Raw genomic sequence first — 19,149 nt, 5'->3', positions numbered from 1 at the left:
CTTGAAGTCAGGCCCTCAAGCTTTTGCTTTAGCTTTTTCATTCCAGGCTGGCACTCTTACCACTTGAGCTAAACCTCCACTTTCAGCCTTTTGCCGGTTAATTGGAGCTTCTCAGATCTCAGCCTTTTGAGTACCTAGGATTCCTGGCATGATCTACTGACACCTGGCTCCTTTTTTCCCTTTTTCTTTTGAAATAGGTTCTCAGTAAGTTTCCCAGACTGGTCTCGATCTTAAAATCCTCCTGTCTCAGCTTCCAAAGTAGCTGGGGTTACAGGTGTGAATCATCATGTGTGGCCCTGCGCAGTCTTTTAAGAGACACAAAAATATGGATTTCAGGAATTGGTTATGATTTTGGGTGTGGTTTGAATCCCCACTGTAAAGTGTGGGGAGGGTGGAGAACTAATCCTACTATTAAGATATAGGGCTGGGCCAGGTACTGTGGCTCACAATTGTTATCCTGGCTGAGATCGGAGGGTCATGGTTTGAAGCCAACCCAGGCAAGGAAATGAGACTCTTATCTCCAATTAGTCACAGAAAAGATCTGGAAGTGACACTATGGCTCAAGTGGTAGAGTGTTCACCTTGAGCAAAAGGAACTCAGGAATAACACCCAGGCCTAGAGTTCAAGTCCTAGGACTAGCAAAAAAAAAAAAAGTAGGCCTAGGAGGGATTGTGACAAGCTAGCTAACGTGATGAGTTGGAATCCCCTTAGGATTCAATCCTGGTGGCTTTAAGAGAGGAGGATGTGACCGGATGGACACACAGGCATGCATGTATGAGAGGGTCCTTGTACTGATTTTCTTTTTTTTTTTTTGGCATTCTTGGGACTTGAGCTCAGGGCCTGAGCACTGTCCTTGGGCTTTCTGAAGGGTAAAGCTCTACCATTTGCGCCACAGCACCACTTCTAGCTTTTTCTATGTATGTGGTACCCAGGAATCGAACCCTGGTTTTCGTGCATGCTAGGCAAGCATTCTACCACTAAGCCAAACTCCTAGCCCCCGTGTCTTGATTTTTGTCATACTCTGTGTCCCCTCAGGACTCTGTCAGCAAGAAGGCCATTGTGAAATGTAGCCCATCAAACTTAGGCTAAAACAAGTTTCTCTATAAACCAGCATAACTTAGGATGTTGTATTGCTGACACCGGAACAGATGGAGACAGTCAGAGGGGGCAGATTCTTGAATTCTGAGTCCCATTGAGTTCAAAGGGACACAAACTGGTGTCAATTAAGAAGTGCCATTGCAGGGCCTCTTGACAACTCCAAGAATGAACTCTGTCCTCCCACCTCAGAGCTGGGCCCAGGGTACATGATCTGATCCTCAGCAGAGCCAGGCCAGGCTGGCAGAGGCACAGACCAGAACATTGGTCTTCCTGTGGTACACAGCATTCACAGCAATGGGCTTGATGAAATGTGCTTCCAGCTCTCTTGGACTGGGCCCCTGTAGGTGAGGCAGGGAGAGGTGCATTGGCGTCTGTTTGGGCTTCATAGCTGCAGAGCGTGGCTTCTATCGCATGTTACAGGAGTGCTGAGAAGCAGCTGAGGACAGGCCATCCTTCCCCAGCTCACATAGCTGTCTTCAGGCACCCTGGTGGAGGAGCCCACTGGATTCTCAGAGCCATTGAGAATGTCCCTCCCTCCCCTCTATGGTCTACTATAGAAATCCCTATCCTGCAGCCACAATATGTGGCGGTAGCAGTAAAAAAAAAAAAAAGGAGAGGAAGAGCAGGCCAACAGGGGGAGCCTCTAGCAGCACATTTCCCCAGTCACCACCCCACTCCCTAGGGGAAGGTCATCTCTGCCTTTGGGGAATTTGTAATGGTATGGGACAGATGGATGGGCAGACAAACATGGAGGCAACAGGTATAAAAGTCAAGTAAGGGCTGGGAGTTTGGCTTAGTGCAGAGTGTTTGCCTAGCATACATGAAGACCTAGGTTTGATTCCTGGTATCACATACATAGAAAAGCCAGAAGTGGTACTGTGGCTCAAGTGGTAGAGCACTAGCCTTGAGGAAAAAACCCAAGGACAGTGCTCAGGCCCTGAGTTCAAGCCCCAGGACTGGCAAAAAAAAAAAAAAAAGTCAAGTAAGTCATCCTAAGTGTAAGACATTGCAGGGGGAGCACAGGATATGATTAGAGGATAGTAGGGACAGAGTGGGGAGACCCCCCCCCCTTGTAGTGACCCTCATCCTGAGGCTTGATAGGTAAGGAGGTATAGATCTCTGAATGGGGTGAGGGAAAAGATTTTAAGGACAGGAGGCACAAAGGCCCTGAGGCAAACAAGTGCTTAGTGATTTCTAGAATGGAATGAAACACAGAGAACAGGGAGTAAGGAGGAGGAGGTACTAGTGAGATCCAGACCACCGTGTTTGGAACGGAAGATTGCAGGGGGTAAAGGATTAGCCACAGCCATAATAAGTGGGTCCAGCAGAATCTAAGAAGGCTTCCAGGTTGGGGTGTTCAGCTGCCTGTTGTACATGTGGTTTAGGGCCCCCTGTTTCTTCTCCTGGCTTGGAGATGGAATATGAGCAGCTCATTTGCAAATCCCAGGAGGCTGGCGAGGGCCAGAAACTCTGCCTTTGTCCACCTGTCTGCAGTGTACACACTGGGGGGCTGGGAGCTTGGCCTAGTGGTAGAGTGCTTGCCTAGCAAGCACGAAGATCTGGGTTCGATTCCTTGGCACCACATACATAGAAAAAAAAGTTGGAAGTGGTACTGTGGCTCAAGAGTAGAGCTCTAGCCTTGAGAAAAAAAAAGTCCAAGGACAGTGCTCAGGCCCTCAGTTCAAGTCCCACAACTGGCAAAAAATAAAAAATAATAAAAAAACATACAGTGTACACTGGGCTCCATAGTTGTGCTTGTTTGTCTTTAGTTAAGAAAAACTCCCCATAGGGCTAGGGTAGGGGACAGGAGAAGCAGAGCCCAAGAATGGAAAGGTGGCGTTTCTTTTCTGTAGAGTGCAGGGCAGGGCAGAGATTGTGGGCACCTAGCATCAGCTCAGCTGCTTCAGCACCAGGGGCAGAGCCAGACAGCAGTGCTCTCTCCTCTTTGTAAGAGAGAGAGAGGAGGGTGAGGGGAGAGTATACAGAACTGAACTTTAAACTCGGGGCCATCATTCTCTCTGCTGGTGCCCTACCACTGGACATGCCTCCAGTTCCAGCTGTTTGCTGATTAGCTGGAGGTAAGAGTCTTGTGGATTTGTCCAGCTGAGGATTGGCTTTGAACCTCAATCCTCAGATCTCAACACCTCCTGGGTAGCTGGGATTACATGTGTGAGCCAACCACTGGTACTCAGCTCCCCTGTTTCCTCATCCACTGTTGCCCAGCCCTCCCTGACCTCAGGTCCCCAGAAAGTGTCACTTATCACAAATACAGAGTCTGCCTTCTGGCAGAGGAGAACAGAAGCTCCTGTCCCTGCTCCTGCTGGGTCCAGGGCGAGGACTGGCTGGACAGCTGGCATCTTGGCAGGGAGAACATGGTTTGCTGTGTCTGTAGCTACTGCCCCTGGGAAGCCTGATTAATGACCCATCTCTGCAGTCATGGCTGCCAAGTTAGCCTGTGGCCTTGCCTCCCTGCTGCCCGCCTCCAAGCTTCCAGAAAGCCTCTCCCTTTTCTATTCTTTCTGCCAACCATTTATCTCCTGGAAACCTTGGCCCCAGATTCTCCTCTGTAGGAGACACTACTGAACAAACCCTAGCCCACTGTGACCCCATCAGATCCATAAGGAGGAAAGTTATGCATTGACAGACTTGCCCCTTCACGGTCCCGTGGTGCCTGCCGTACCGGTGGCTGCATGAGGGTTTCTGTTGGATGTTCTAACCATGTATGCCTGCCTCCTCCACCAGACTAGCAACTTTCAGAGATTAAGGAGAAGCCTCCTCTTTTAGACTGGTGGATTCTAAGATCCAAGTGGTTTTCCCTTAAATAAAAGGCTCCCAAGCCAAGTGCTGGTGACTCACGCCTATAATCCTAGTTACTTAAGAGGCTGAGATCTGAGGATTATGGTTTGAAGCCAGCCCAGGCAGGAACGGTCCATGAGATTCTCATCTCCAATGAACCACCAGAAAATCGGAAGTGGTGCTGTGGTTCAAAGTGGTAGAGCACTTGCCTTAAGTGCAAAATCTCAGGGATAACACCCAAGTTCTCAGTTCAAGCCTACAACCAAACAAAAAAAAGAAGGAAGGAATGTTCCAAAGGTCAGGGGCTACAGTCTGGGAACTCCCAAAAACAATGGTTCTAAGCCCAGCACTGGTGACTCACCCCTGTAATCCTAACTACTCAGGAGGCTGAAATCTGAGGATCACCATTAAAAGCCAGCTAGGGCAAACAAGTCCTAAGGAGACTCTTATCACCAATTAGGAAGTGGAGATATGGCACTAGCCTTGAGCAAAAGAGCTCAAGGACAGTACCCAGGCCCTGAGTTTAAACCCCATAATTATATTTCTGCGTATTTCTATGTCTCCCCCATTCTCCAAGCTGCATTTGGTCTTGGTCATGCTGGGACACATTCAGTGGCTGCAAGATAAGCCTCCTGGCTTGTCTAGGTGCCGGAATGAGCACAGGTGTGGCTGAGGACAGACCAGCTCTCTGAACCCAGGTCCAGCCCCCTGGAATAGAGAGGGTTTTTGTTGTTGTTGTTGTTGTTTTGTATGCAGAGGTTTGGATGGGGAGTGGCAGAGGGGGGCTCCTGGCTTGACTGTTGCCTCATGCCTCTTTGCGCTGCCTCTGTACCTGCAGGAGGACAACCACAACTACTATGTGTCCCGTGTCTATGGCCCTAATGAGCCTCGCAGCCGGGAGCTCTGGGTGGATGTGACCACCGCAAACCAGAGCCAAGTGAAGGTGCACAGGATTCTCTCCAACACCCACCGGCAGGCTTCGGTGAGCATTCCTGTCCCTGGCAGGGTAGTCCAGGCTGGAGGCTGGTCTAGCCCATCCTGCCTTGGAACAGACATGGTATGGCCTGAGGTCTGGGACCTGAGGGGTTCTTGGCGAGAGTAGGGGCACTTACTCATTGTTCCAGAGGCCTTGGGGTCTGCCCCCACTGTGTTCAGACAAGCATGGAGCCACGTGGGCAAACAACTGCTGGCCTTCAGCCTGTGTTAACTCTTTCTTGTCCCCTACAGAGAGTGGTCCTCTCCTTTGATTTCCCTTTCTACGGACATCCTCTGCGGCAGATCACCATAGCAACAGGAGGTGAGTGGAATCAGCAGGGGGCAGGTTGCAGGTCTCAGCCTGCATTTTAGGGGATGTGCTTGGGATGAGAGGTAGACTGGGAAGGGATCCATGCTTGGTTCTTTTGGGAGCCCCATTCTCAATCAGGGAATGTCTGGCCACTCCTATCATAGCAGCTGTGTGTGCGCGTGCGTGCGTGCATGTGTGCGTGCGTGTGTGTGCGTGTGTGTGTGTGTGTGTGTGTGTGTGTGTGTGTGTGTGTGTGTGTCCCGTGCTCTGGGCCAGTGTAGCCATCTCATGGTTCTTGAATTTCTCTTAAAAAGAGGAAGACAGGGGGGGCAGCACTGAGAACTTGAGATTCCATCCATATCAGGGTTCATGTCTGATTCTATGTCCCACTTTTCCAAGGCTGGAGGAGGTGGGAGTCACCTCCTCTTCCTGTCCCTCCCTCGGCAGTCTGCGCCTTCCCAGAGGCAGCAGGAGAACCCTCTTGAGTCTGGGCCCTTTAAATCCATAGACATCAAGTCCAGAGCCCAGCAGATAGGGGTGGTGGATAAGGGGACCGTGGAGGAAAAGCCTAGAAGCTGCCCCTGGAGGTCATGTATAGTCACTGCTGTGAACGTCTCCCATCCTAGGCTTCATCTTCATGGGTGATGTGATCCATCGAATGCTCACAGCTACGCAGTATGTGGCTCCCTTGATGGCCAACTTCAACCCTGGCTACTCTGACAACTCCACAGTCACATACTTTGACAATGGTGAGACCATGCTTCATTCAGTGTGAAAATGAATCCAGCACAGGGCATTCCCGCTCTGATCCCTTAACCCCTACCCAAGGCCCAGGGAGGGCAAAGGACACACAGCCCAGCAGTGCCCCTCTCACCTCTCTGTGTTGTAGTCTTGTGAGTAAGTTGGGGACAGCATGTCCTGCTGCCAGTCTAATGAGACACGAAATGAAAGCTGTCACCACAGCGTTCCCCCTGTTTGTCCTCCATTTTATCTCTAGGAGGTCAGGAGAGGCAGGAAGGAAGGGCAGAATAAGAGATGAGAGCTGGGCACTGGTGGCTCACACCTGTAATCCTAGCTACTCGGGAGAGCCCTGGCCTTGAGCACAAAGAGGCTCGGGAACAGCAACAGAGACAGAGAGAAGGAGAAAGACAGAGAGAGAGAGAGAGGAGACAGTATGGGATCTGCGTGCAGAAGCCAGAACCTCTTGTTCAGGCAGCGTCTTCAGGCTTCACAGCAACTGCTATCTCAAATTTGCAAATGAGTTAATCATCCAGAATGGACCTGACTCCCAGTCCTCCCTGGCTGCCGTTTTCGCAGGATCCGGCTCCCTGCACTTCTTCCCCAGTCACCCAGGTGTCTGCTCTTCTCCTCAGGGACAGTGTTTGTTGTTCAGTGGGACCGCGTTTACCTCCAAGGCCGGGAGGACAGGGGCAGCTTCACGTTCCAGGTGGCTCTGCACCGTGATGGCCGCATTGTCTTTGGTTACAAAGAGGTGAGGGGGGGCTGACTGCAGAGATAACTGGGTCTTAGAGTTTTTCCTTTATTCAGCAAATACTTGTAGAGAATCTGCAATGTGCTGGCACAGGACTTGGTGTGAAGATAACTGGGTCCTATCTGTAGGCCCTGTCCTTGGAGAGTCCTAAGTCTATCAGACAGTAATTTCAGGGACAGACAGAGACAAGTGCTCCTAAAGTAGAGGCGCCTGGTGCTAGCAGAACCTGTTGTAGGATTCCTCCTTGTTAGAGGCCAGAGGTTTTTCTGAGGAAAAGAATTGAAAGCTGAGCCAAGTGCCTATGACTCACACCTGTAATCCCAGCTACCTAGGAGACTGAGATCTAAGGATCAGAGTTCGATGCCAGCCCAAAGACTCATCTCTAGTTAGCCATCAAATAGCCAGACTGGAGATGTGGTTCAAGGGGTAGAGAGAGCACTTGTGTAAATGAAAAAGCCAAGCAAGAGCACAAAGACCAGTACCCACCCCCTGCCACACCAAAAATCAAAAACCAAACATAGCTAGACAAAGATAGCTCCCACCTATAATCCCAGCTACTCAGGAAGTTTTGATCCAAAGATCTGAGTTCAAACCCAGCTTGGGCAGGAAAGTCCATGAGACTTATATCTCCAATCTATTGCACACACACAAAAAAAGCCAGAAATGTGCTTTGGTTCAAATGGTTAGATTGCGGGCCAGGAGTTTGGCCTAGTGGTAGAGTGCTTGCCTAGCATGCACAAAGGCCCAGGTTCAATTCCTTGGTACCACATACATAGAACAAAAAAAGCCAGAAGCGGTGCTGAGGCTCAAGCGGTAGAGCTCTAGCCTTGATAAATCCCAAGGACAGTGCTCAGGCCCCTGAGCTGAAGCCCAAGACTGGGAAAAAAAAAAAAAAAAACTGGTTAGATTGCTTGTCTTGAACAAAAAGCTCAGGGACAGTGCCTAGGACCTGAGTTCAAGCCCCAGGACTAGCACAAAACCAAACAAATGAAATCTACAGAATGACTAAGTCAAGAAAGCAAAGAGGAGAGTAAGTATATCCAGGAGAGAGAAGAGTGCATGTGAAGTCCAGTGGCAGGACGGGATGCAACTAGTTTAAACCACTGGAAGAAGGGAAAATGGCTGGAAAGGCGCCAAATAGTGCCAAAAAAGGGGCTGGACACAGAATCATGGCCCAAAAAGAGTGCTGAAGCCAGAGCTGTGGCTCATGCCTGTAATTCTAGCTACTCAGGAGGCTGAGATCTGAGGATGAAGGCTCAAAGCCAGCTCAGGCACAAAAGGGCTTGAGAGTCTTATCTCCAATTAATCTCTAGAAAAAATGGGAAGTGGGGCTTAGCTCAAGGGTAGTACAGTAGCCTTTGGCTGAAGAGCTCAGGGACAGCACCCAGGCCTTCTTCAAGCCCCATGACACAGAAAAAAAAAAAAAGTGCTGAATTCTTAAGAATTCTGAGTGTAACGCTGAACTGAAGGTTTAGACGTAGACGAGCAAAACACCCAAGATGGGTCGTCAGACTTACAGAGCCCATGGTTTGATTAACCCCTACATGAGCTCCCTGTGCCACATTGAGATGGTCCTTACTGAAAAGGAGCAAATTATTCCTAAACCGAAAGAGGAGACTGTACAGAAGGAAAAGGTATCCCAGAAGAAATTGAAGAAGCAAAACTTACAGCACGAAAATAAATTTAGCATAAAATAAATGCAAATAAATGAGAAAGAAAAAAGCCACTCTGGCTTCAGAGCAGAGAACAGATTGTTTAGTTTTTTTGTGTTTTTTTTTTTGTCGGTCGTGGAGCTTGAACTCTGGGCCTGGGCATTGTCCCTCAGCTCTTCACCTCAAGGCTACTGCCCTACCCCTTGAGCCTCAGCACCACTTCCGATTTTCTGGTTTTCTAGTGGTTATTTGGAGATAAGAGTCTCAGCTTCCTGAGTAGCTAGGATTACAGGCGTGAGCCACCACACCTGGCTAGAAAACTATTTAGAGGAAAGATGAGGCAGCTTGGACGAAGACATAAGAGAACTAGATAGACCTGAGAGCCATCGAGTTAATAACAGGATTTGGAGATGTATTCAATGAGAGAGAAGAAAAGAAGAGGTCAAGAGTGACTCTGGAGTGCTAGCCTGTAGGGAGGTACAGTTTACTGGATTGAAAATGTGTGGAAGGTGGTGGAGGGGAAGGCTTAGGACTGGGTGAGAATTTAGTCTTCAGTAGCTAACCAGGCCCATGGCACTGCTGCTCCGAGGGGAGGCTAGGCTGGCCCCAGAGGAGCTGGGGTGAATGGAGCCTCTTCTCCTGTCGTAGATCCCTATGGCTGTCCTGGAAATCAGCTCTTCCCAGCACCCGGTGAAAGCAGGCCTGTCAGATGCCTTCATGATTCTCAACCCCTCTCCAGATGTGCCAGGTGAGTGCTCAGGTTCCGGCAAACACCACATCTGGGAAAGACCCACCCCAGTCAGAGCCCAGGAGGGTGAGACGGCAGTTGTTTGGGGAGTGGAACTGAAGGAGGAAGAGGGCTAGGAACACCCAATTTCTTTTTGATCGTCGGGGCACTGTTTTCCCCCAATGTGTTCAGTGGGAAGCACTGGACTGGCTTTCAGGGGAGGGGGAGCCAGAGTCCTTGTACTCAGCACTTGCTCCATTTAGAAAACTTCCAAAGATGTCAGGTGAGGGGTAATATGCCTTCCAAAATGCAAACACAGTGGCCCTCAACCAAGGGAATGAAAGGACCATACGGGCTGTCAGGAGACTCTCAGTCTAGCCTCAACCATGCTATAAACTCTGTCCTGCAGTAAACCAGTCTCAGTGGCCATTGTAAACTGGCGGTGTACCTGGAGATGCCTCTTCCTCCAAAGACTTCTTCCTGCACTGATAACTGAAGACTCTCAAGTCTTCCCTCTTGCTCTTTTTTTTTTTTTTTTTGGTCAGTTGTGGGATTTGAACTCTGGGCTTGGACATTGTCCCTGAGCTCTTCAGTACAAGGCTATGGCCCTACCCCTTGACCCACAGCACCACTTCTGGGTTTCTGATAGTTAATTGGACATAAGAGTCTGACAGACTTTCATGAAACTGGCTTTAAACTGGGACCTCACATCTCAGCCTTCTGAGTAGCTAGGATTACAGGCATGAACCAGTGTGTCCGGCTTCCCTCTTGCTTTAGGACCCCACCTCATACCCCCCTCTGGGTAGGTTGCCAGTATGCCATCTGTGGCTTCCAATCTCAGCTCAGGTACTTGACCCTGTCTTCCTCTGTGGAGCTGCATGTGTAAAAGTTCCATCCGCTGATGTGGGGGGCATCATTCAGGACTGGGATAAAGCCCTTGTCTCCCTCCCAGTTGTGCCCAGCTGGGCTGGAGACATTCTGAACTCCTCCCTAGCCATGCCAGGCAGAATGGGGACAAGCATGGGAGTCCCTGTCCCTAAGACTCCTTCTGGGAACAGGACCATTCTGTGAAATTTAGGGCTGAGGACACTAGTATTTATCAGGGACCCAAATTCTGAGTCACTGTGTGCCAGAGCAGTTGCGATACAGTGGGGCAGATAGTCCAGCCCTGGGCACAGTCCTCCTCCTACAGAGTTGATAACCTTGAGGACAGAGGTGCTGCTGAGTCCACCTGCTGGTGAAGGTTTGCACCTAATGGCAGACACTGCCTTGGGGTTTTCTGCCTCAAGTCCTCTAAGCCTCCGTTTCTTCCATCCACTGTGAGATCAGATGAGTCCCTCCCTGGATCCTCAGTGCTTTCCAGGTCCAGACAAAGTCTTTATGTGGTATTCAAGGCCCTTCACACTTGGGCACAGCATTCTGAATCCTGCCTTTATACCCAGCCTAGTGGCTCACACTTATAATCCTAGCCATTCACGAGGAGGAGATCCGAAGATTGCAGTTAAAAGACAACCCAGGCAGGAAAATCTGTGTCACTTTCTATCTGAATGCCAGCCTAGGGGGGGAAAAAAGCTAGGGCTGGAAATGTGGCTTAGTGATAGAGTGCTTCCCTAGCATGCATGAAGCCGTGGGTTCCATTCCTCAGCATCATATAAAACAGAATAAACCGGAAGTGGTGCAGTGGCTCAACTGGTAGAGTGCTAGCCTTGAGCAAAAGAAGCTCAGAGACAATGCTCAGGTCCTGAGTTCAAGCCCCAGAACTGGCAGAGAAAAAAAGGAAGGAAGGAAGGAAGGAAGGAAGGAAGGAAGGAAGGAAGGAAGTAAGTTTTGGTTATTTGAAATAGATAGGGAAGGGAGAAAAACAAGATGAGGGGAGGGAAATGAGGACCAAGACATGAGAAAGAGTATCAATGTTTGTGAAGTAATGCATCTTCTATATGGTGAATATAATGTAACCCTTCTATTAATTACAATAAAAATACATGGAAAAAAAAGAAAGAAAGTTAAGTGAGAGCTTGAGGCCCTGAGGTCAAGTCCTTGTAGTGGCACAATTTAACAAACAAATAGAATAATAGTTTAAAAAAAAAAAAACCTTCCTTCAGCAGCCTCTCTGCCTGCATAAGCCCTGGTGTATGTATCCCTCTGTTCTCCCAACCTGCCAAGCGCTGGCCGCCACACCCTGGTGACATAGGTCCCTGGTGGAAACTCCCTCCCTCTCCCCTTTCTCATAACTAACTAACTAACCAACTAAATACCACTGAGACCATGCATGGATTGGTCAGGCTCAGAATTCTGTATCAGCAAGTGCAGCTTTTTCCTCTTCTCTTCCTTAGCATTGTGCTGGCACCTCCAACCCTCATCCTCCTATCCTCAGCTGCCTCTGCCCCAGTGGGGGAGGGAATCCCCTGGGGGCTCTCCGAGTCCTGAATGAATGTTAGCTCAAAAGAGCATCGAGTTCAGGACGCTACCCAACGGAACTATAGAAACCCATCCTCTGCCTCCTTCCCCCCCCCCTCGCCTTTGGTAGGTCGTAGGACTTGAACTCTGGGCCTGGCGTTGTCCCTGAGCTCTTCAGCTCAAGGCTCAAGGCTACTGCCCTACCTCTTGAGCCACTTCTGGTTTTCTAGTGGTTAATTGGAGATAAGAGTCTCATGGACTTTAGTGCCGGGGCTGGCTTTGAACCGCCCTCCTCAGAACTCAGCCTCCTGAGTAGCTAGGATTACTGGCGTGAGTCACCACATCCCCAGCCTCTGGCTCCTTTTAACTCAGTGTAAGAACAAGAGCCTGGAACCACTTGAGTTTGGGAGGGATGTGTGCACGTGTGTGTGCGAATGCGTGTACATGAACTCAGGGCCTGAGTGCTGTCCCTGAGCTTTTGTGCTCAAGGCTAGCACTCTCCACTTGAGCTGCAGCTCCACTTCTGGCTTTTTGAGTAATTTATAGTTTATTGGGATAAGAATCGCACAGACTTTCCTGCTCAGCTAGGATTACAGGTGAGAGCCACCAACACCCAGCAAGAGAGTATTTTGGAAACTATGCCTTTGTGTCAGAAGTTTTAGTTTGGAGGACCAGACAGGGAATTGAAATGATCTGGGAACTTTGACACTGTAAATGGAATAGTGACACATACGTTCCTGCATTTTTGTGGCATAGAATCTCCTCCCTTTACTAGGTTTTAAAATGGGTCACATCGTGTATATAAGACCCTGGGAATAATCTCTAGGGCAGGGAAAATAAGATAGGAGAAATTGGGCTATGACTTCTGCTTACAGGAGGGGTCAGAGTCTTCTAGTCTGATATTCTACCCAGCAAGCAGGGAATTTGTTTGGATTAAGCTGAGCTGCAAATACCAGTTAGTCCCAAATAACCAGGATTTAAATGAGAAGCTCAGAGGGAAGCCTCTGATCTGCAGACGCTCTTATCTCCATGGAGATGAGCCAAACCCAGAATAAGGTAGCCTCTGTATCCTTATATCCAAGTTTGACTCCTCCCTGCTTGAGGAGATGTGAGAAGAGTCTGGCTCCTTACAATTGATGAAGATACCCTCCCAGCCAAAGAATCCTTTGTGTGTGGAGGGGGGGGGATGGAGGGGAGAGAGGCTCTGTCTTCTCCCAGTCTCCTCCCACCTCCATCTCCCACCCTTCATGGGGCTGAGGGAAGAGGAGCAGAAAACAACCAGGTTTTCTTAACCATTGCCTTATGCAAACAGCTATGATGCATGCTTTGAGCAGAGTGCAGAACATCTTTGATGCAGAGAAAAGCCATGCAGAGTTCGCATCATCTGCTTCACACACTGGTGGTCTAGCTGCTCTTTATGTGTCTGGAGAACCCACCAGAAGTCAGTCTAATTTCCTCTACTCATCAGCCTAAGAAACTCTTCCTTTCTCCCACAGTATAAAAGGAACTTGAGCAGAGCCAGCATCGAAACGGACAGATTCTGAGTTAGAAGAGGCTAATGAGGATTTGATTGTACCGGGCTCCAGGTTGTCAGCTGCTCTTTGGCTGGCCCCAGAGCAGCCTCAGATGGCCCTAACACTTTGGACCTCCCCGTTTTGTGGGCAGGTTTTCCTTCTCTGGACCTCAGTGTTGGTGAATGGCTGGGCCTAGAGATAAAACAGCATCTCAAGCTGCCAGAAGTGAAACTTGGGGACAGCTCCTGTCCCACATCTGGAAAAGATTTCTGGCCATGCAGTCGGAAGCCATCGTGCCTGGGCAAGCCCCACATGTTGTTGAAATCACCCAAAGGCAAAGAACTGAAGCAGGGATGTTGAGGATCCTGTTTAGAAACAACAAAAACATGGCAAAGCCATATACTCAAACAAGTACAAGTTGGTGGTTGACGTGAGCCAGTATTTTCAATCAGAGACAGATTTGCACATACTCAACCTCACCCCCTTCCGGCCATCATCATCTGTCCCGCCCCATGGTTAGAGTTTAGCTTCTTTTCTGAAGACATCTGGCCATCTTTGGTTTATACTCATGCCTAGGGCATAGTCCCAGCTCTGCCCCCACCCTAGATCCTTTCTTGTTCCCAGGAGTCCTCTCTTCCTTGGCTGCCAGTGTGGCTCTCCTTCCAGCTTCCCTGACAAATACATGTTTCTTATACACTTCGAGGCTCTGACCCCGCAGTCCACCTTTCCTTTGACCGAGGATGAGCTCAGCTCTGCGTCTTTGCAAGTGGAGAGCTCTCAAAAGTCAGCTTTAGGAAGAGGTCTGGCTGGCTTTCTATGGCCCATCTGGGGACCACCCTTTTGGGAAAAGCTTCCATCTGTGGTGACAGAGAAGGAAGGGTGTGCTTTCTCTGGGCTGTGGTTGACGTTAGAATAGGTTGCTGAGGTTTTTAGGAATCTCTAACCCATTCTTTTATTCACAGACATTTCTTGAAACCCTGTTCAAGGCCTGGTGCCAGGAGCTGAGGGGTAGAGACAAACACCAGGTGGACTGTGTCTGTGAATTCTGACCCTAATGTGTGTGTGTGTGTGTAGAGGGGGGAGATTGGACAGGAAACTCGATGTTAACTTAGCAGTAGGACAGGTGACCCAGGACACTGCACAGGGGTTGTGGAGCTCAGAAGAGAACCAACTGACTCTGTCCAAGGGTGGGGACCATGACTTGAAGGTGGAAACAGAAGAAGGAAGAAAGGTTGATAATAGAGTCTAGACCCCATGACTTCAGGTCCCATGGAAGGCAAAAAAATAGATACTGGACTCTCCCTCTCTCCCTTTTTCTCTCTCTCCCTTTTTCTTCTCCCTCTCTCCCTCTCTCTGCTCTTCCCCTGCCCTCTGCACTGCTCTCCTCTCTTCTCCTCTCCTTTTGTATAAGTTCTGGGGTCTTGAACTCTAGACCGGTGCTATCTCTGAGTTGTTTTGCTCAACTCTAGCATTCCACCACTGGAGCACTGTAGCTCCCATTTTAGCTTTTTGCTGGTTAGCTGGAGATGAGAACTTCACAGATTTCTGCTCAGGTTGACTTTGACTGGGGTTCTCAGATCTCAGCCTCCTGAATAGCTAGAGTTACAGGAAGGAACCATGGCACTTGCTCACCCTTCCTCCCTTCCTCCCTCTCTCCTCCCTCCCTTCCTCCCTCTCTCTTCCCTCCCTCCCCCTCTTCCTTCTCCCTTCCTTCCTTCCATTCTCTCTTACTTTCATTCTCTTCTTTTCTCCTCTCTCTCTCTCTGCCCCCCCCCCCCGCCCTGTCTCTTTGCACTAAGGCTCAACCTCTGGGCCTTGTGCTCTTGCCTAACTTTTTTCCTCATGGCTGACACCCTATCACTTAAATAACACCTCTGCTTTTTGGCTTTTAACTGGTTATTGGAGATAAGTCTCTCCAGATTTTTCCTCTGGGGCTGGCTTGGAACCAAAAACCTCAGCCTCTGGGGTAGCTAGGATCATAGGTGAAAAGAGAGTAGACAAAATTGGCATTTTAGGCCTCTGAAGACCTTTTCAAGACAGAATAGCTTCCTTCTCAACATGTGGAACAATATTCTGTGGCTTTGAATGTTTGGGGGGGCTAAGGTCTGTCCATTGCCACCCTGAAACAGAACAGTGTGGCATAGCAGAGAGACAGCATGCTTTGGCCCTAGACCAAACTGGGGTTCAACCTTGGGTTAAGTAGAAGGGAACAATTCCAAGGTTGAGGAGAAGTGCATGATAGAATACAGCTGAGATACTCTGCTAAGCTGTGGAGGGGGAGTGGGGGATGAGTTTCAGCAGTTACACAGGCCCTCCAGCCCACTTAATAATGACTTTTGCTGACACCTTAGGAAACTTCTTTCCAAATGTTAAGCTGAGTGAGAAACTTATTTCCCCATCTACTTCATGTTTTCTTCCTTCCTTCCTTCCTTCCTTCCTTCCTTCCTTCCTTCCTTTCTTCCTTCCTTCCTTCCCCTCTCTCTGTTTCTCTGTCCCCTTTTCCTCTTTCTCTTTCTTTCTTCCTTTCTGTCTGTTTGTCTGTCTGTCTGTTTATCTGTCTTTCTTTCTGTCTTTCTTTCTTTCCCTTTTGCTGGTTGTAAGGCTTGAACTCAGGGCCTGGGCACTGTCCTTGGCCACTTTTTGCTCAAGGCTAGCACTCTGCCACTTGAGTCACAGCACCACTTCCAGCTTTTTCTATGTATGTGATACTGAGGAATTGAACCCAGGGCTTTGTGCATGCGAGGCAAGCACTCTACCACTAGGCTATACTCCCGGCCCTCCCTCTTTCTTTCTTTCTTTCTTTCTTTCTTTCTTTCTTTCTTTCTTTCTTTCTCTCTTTCTCTGTCTCTCTGTCTCTCTCTGTCTCTGTCTCTCTCTGTCTCTCTCTCTCTCTCTCTCCCTCTCTCCCTCTCTCCCTCTTTCTCCCTCTCTCCCTCTTTCTCCCTCTTTCTCTCTTTCCCGTCGTCCTTCCCTCCCTCCCTTCCTTGTACTGGTCCTGGTGCTTGAATTCAGGGCCTGGTGCTATCCTTGAGCTTTTGTGCTCAAGGCTAATGCTCTACCACTTGAGCCACAGTTCCATTGCTGGCTTTTTTCTGGTTGTTATTTGGAGATAAGAGTCTCATGGGCTTTCCTGCCCATGCTGGCTTTGAACTGTGATCTTTAGATCTTAGCCTTCTGAGTAGCTAGGATTACAGGCATGGGCCACAGGCACCCGGCTTACTCCATGTTTCTCGTGTCAAAAATCTAACCCTAACTAGTTTAAACAGAAAGGGTACAGTGAACACTGGAGAATGCTGAAGTAGCCCAAAGAACTAAAGGAAGAGTTAACAACCTGGGAAGGCAGGAAATAGCACTCAGACTTCCTGATAATCTCTACAAAATGGCTTCATTATGGCTTTTCCCATAAGCCTGGAACTACAGGCATCTATAGGCTTTGAGCTTGCTTCTCAACTGTGTTACAGGAAAATACAAATGCTTCTGGATCCTAGTTGAAGTCTCAAGGAAGGTGTCTGATTGGTCTAACCCTAAATCAATCAACTGTGAGACAGGAACTGGGAAAATGGTAGCTCCAGAGCAGTCTACATGTAGAAATGGACTGGCAACAGTTCCCCTAAAGGGACCGCTGTTTCCAGGAGGAGGAAGAGTTGCTGAGTCGACCACACACTAAGTGGCTCTTTCCTCTTATGAGGAAACTCATTGGCAAAGGTCAGTTGCCAGCTGCTAGCCTTTTAGTGCCAAAGGAAACCAACCTGAGTCAGAGTTCTTGGGTGGGTATAGTGGGACAATAGGAAATAGTGAAGCTCGTGAGAGTACCATTTTAGGACATCTACAGTTCCAGTGTTTTCATCTACAGTTCCAGTGTTTTCCTGCCAAAAAATGATTGTGGCAGATTGTTTCTATCTTTCCACTTCACAGACAAGACATGGAGGCTCCAAAGCCTTGCCAAAAGTTATCCAACAAATCAGGGGTAGAACTTGACTCTGTTCTTAGGTGTCCTCATTCTGGGGTCCTGAGGGAAATTTCCGCAGGGATTGAGGTAGGACTTAAGGTTGGCTCCCCGCCTCCGTAAGAAGGGAGAAATGGAACATGTCAGGATATGCAGCTGGCAGCCTGTCTGCAGATGTCTGCAGAGCACTCCTCCTGGGTCAGGTTCAGGGCCAGGGGCTTACCACCCTACTCCTAGCAGAGCCTGGTACAGAGCCAGTGTGATGAATACAGTGGGCAGAGGGCACCTGGCCTGAGTAGGAGATAATAGGAACTGGCCAAGGGGAGACTTCAGCTAGATCTTCAGCCCGTCTGCACCAGAGAGAAAGATGGGAGAACATGCAGATCAAGGGAACAGCAGCTGTGATGGCTTAGAGGTATAGAGAGGCAGAAAATGCTCACTGCCCTGCCCCCAGGAGCAGCCAGGCCTCTGCACTGAGTATCTCCCTTGCAGCATTAGTGCCGTTATAGCACCGGTTGAAGATTACTTCCTTCTCAGTGGCCAAGTGCCAACTCCTGGCAGGCTCTGGGTACAGATCTGGAAGCCCTCTGGCAGTGACATGGACCTGATGATAAGTTTTGCTTTCTGTTTCAGAGTCTCGACGCAGGACCATCTTTGAATATCACCGTGTGGAGCTGGATTCTAGCAAGATCACCAGCACGTCGGCGGTGGAGTTCACCCCCTTGCCAAGTGAGTTAGGGGTGTTTCTGGCTGTGAAGGGCATTCTGCAATTCTAGAACACACTTTGGACTTACACTGGGCTCCAATCGCAGGTCTGCCCCTGACCTCTGAATGGGTACAACCACCTAATCTTTCCAAGCCATCATTTCCATCTGTAATCTGGGCCTCATGCCACCTCCCATCCAAATCTGTGGCCAGGGAAGAGTAACAGGTCGAATTGAGCATGGAAATGACAGCCACTTCCAGCTTTTTTTTGTTGGCTAATTGGAGCTCATGGACTTGCATGCCCAGGCTAACTACGTCAAACCTGGATCCTAGGATTACAGGCGTGAGCCACTGGCTGCCAATTTGCTTTTTTGTTGTTGTTGTTTTTTTTAATCTCAGGTTGGCTTAAAATTCACTGTGTAGGCCTGGGAGTTTAGCCTAGTGGTAGAGTGCTTGCCTGGTATGCATAAAGACCCACGTTTGATAGGAAAGTCAGAATGGTACTGTGGCTCAAGTGGTAGAGCGCTAGCCTTGAGGAGAATCAAAGGACAGTGCTCAGGACTGGCAAAAAAAAAAAAAATCACTGTGTAGCCTAGGGTGACCTCAAACTCTCAAGCCTTCTGTCTCTATCTCCCAAGTGCTAGGATTACAGACATGCACCCCATACCCAGCAGAATCTATCGATGAGTGAGTGGGTAAAGGGATCCCTCTGACAGTTATTGAGAGAAATGAATCCATTTATAAAAAGGAACACTTGCCATGTGTTCTTCTCCCTGTCTTCTCACTTCATGCTCATGACAGATGAGTCTCCTGGCAAGTGGGAGCATACTCTCTTATTCACAAATGAGTTACTGGGGTAGCCCTGGGATGCTAAAGCATCCATGTCAGATTCCAGCCTGGAAGAGCAGAGGTAGTGGCACTGCCTGTGCCGTAAGGGCACTTCATTTTCCAGAGGAGAGATAGAAGTAAGGACACCCTATGTCCAGTTCACCCAGGCTTCCCTAGAGGAAGCAGGAGAAGAGGTACGGAATCCAAACAGGACTCTAGTGGCAACCCTTCTCTGAGGCCCAATGTTGACAGTGGACAGTGAGGAACCCCAGCTAGCCATAGCCTGGGCATAAATGAACAGATTCTGCCACTTTCCACCTGTCAATCCAGAAGCATGACTTCTCAGACTAATAGGCCCTGTGATTTTTCTTCAGAGACCTTATGACACAGAATTCTGGGGTTATTTTTGTTTGATTAGCAGATTATTGTCTGTCTCCCCATATGACTGTAAGCCCCAGAGGCAGGGACCAGGTCTTAACTGTGGGATTCCCAACACCAGCTCAGGGATGGCCCTTTTGTAATGGAAGGAAGGAAGGAAGGAAGGAAGGAATGAAGGAAGGAAGGAAGGAAGGAAGGAAGGGAGGGAGGGAGGGAGGGAGGGAGGGAAGGAGGAAGGAATTTAGGGTTGCTCTTCAAGTGAGGACAGCAGTAATGACCTCGACAGCCCCTCCTATTAGGGACTCCATAGTTCCAAAACCCAGAATTCTGG

At 49.1% G+C, this 19,149-nt stretch overlaps 1 protein-coding gene across 2 annotated transcripts in view; it reads left to right on the top strand.

The window, feature by feature from the left end:
• Positions 1-19,149, top strand: part of Plxdc1 (plexin domain containing 1) — a 46,256-nt gene that overhangs the window by 14,450 nt on the left and 12,657 nt on the right. For both annotated transcript variants that reach the window (XM_090350746.1, XM_090350745.1), the window contains exons 3-8: positions 4,733-4,876; positions 5,122-5,191; positions 5,806-5,928; positions 6,553-6,671; positions 8,972-9,071; positions 17,541-17,636. In XM_090350746.1, coding sequence (XP_090206872.1) covers positions 4,733-4,876; positions 5,122-5,191; positions 5,806-5,928; positions 6,553-6,671; positions 8,972-9,071; positions 17,541-17,636 — 652 coding nt within the window. The remainder of the gene's footprint in view (positions 1-4,732; positions 4,877-5,121; positions 5,192-5,805; positions 5,929-6,552; positions 6,672-8,971; positions 9,072-17,540; positions 17,637-19,149) is intronic.

This window comes from Megascapheus bottae, chromosome 17, assembly GCF_031878675.1.
Source record: "Megascapheus bottae isolate mThoBot1 chromosome 17, mThoBot2.hap1, whole genome shotgun sequence".
Lineage (NCBI taxonomy): Eukaryota > Metazoa > Chordata > Mammalia > Rodentia > Geomyidae > Megascapheus > Megascapheus bottae.
The sequence above is the reverse complement of the archived record's forward strand: the minus strand, read 5'-3'. Positions and strand labels throughout refer to the sequence as shown.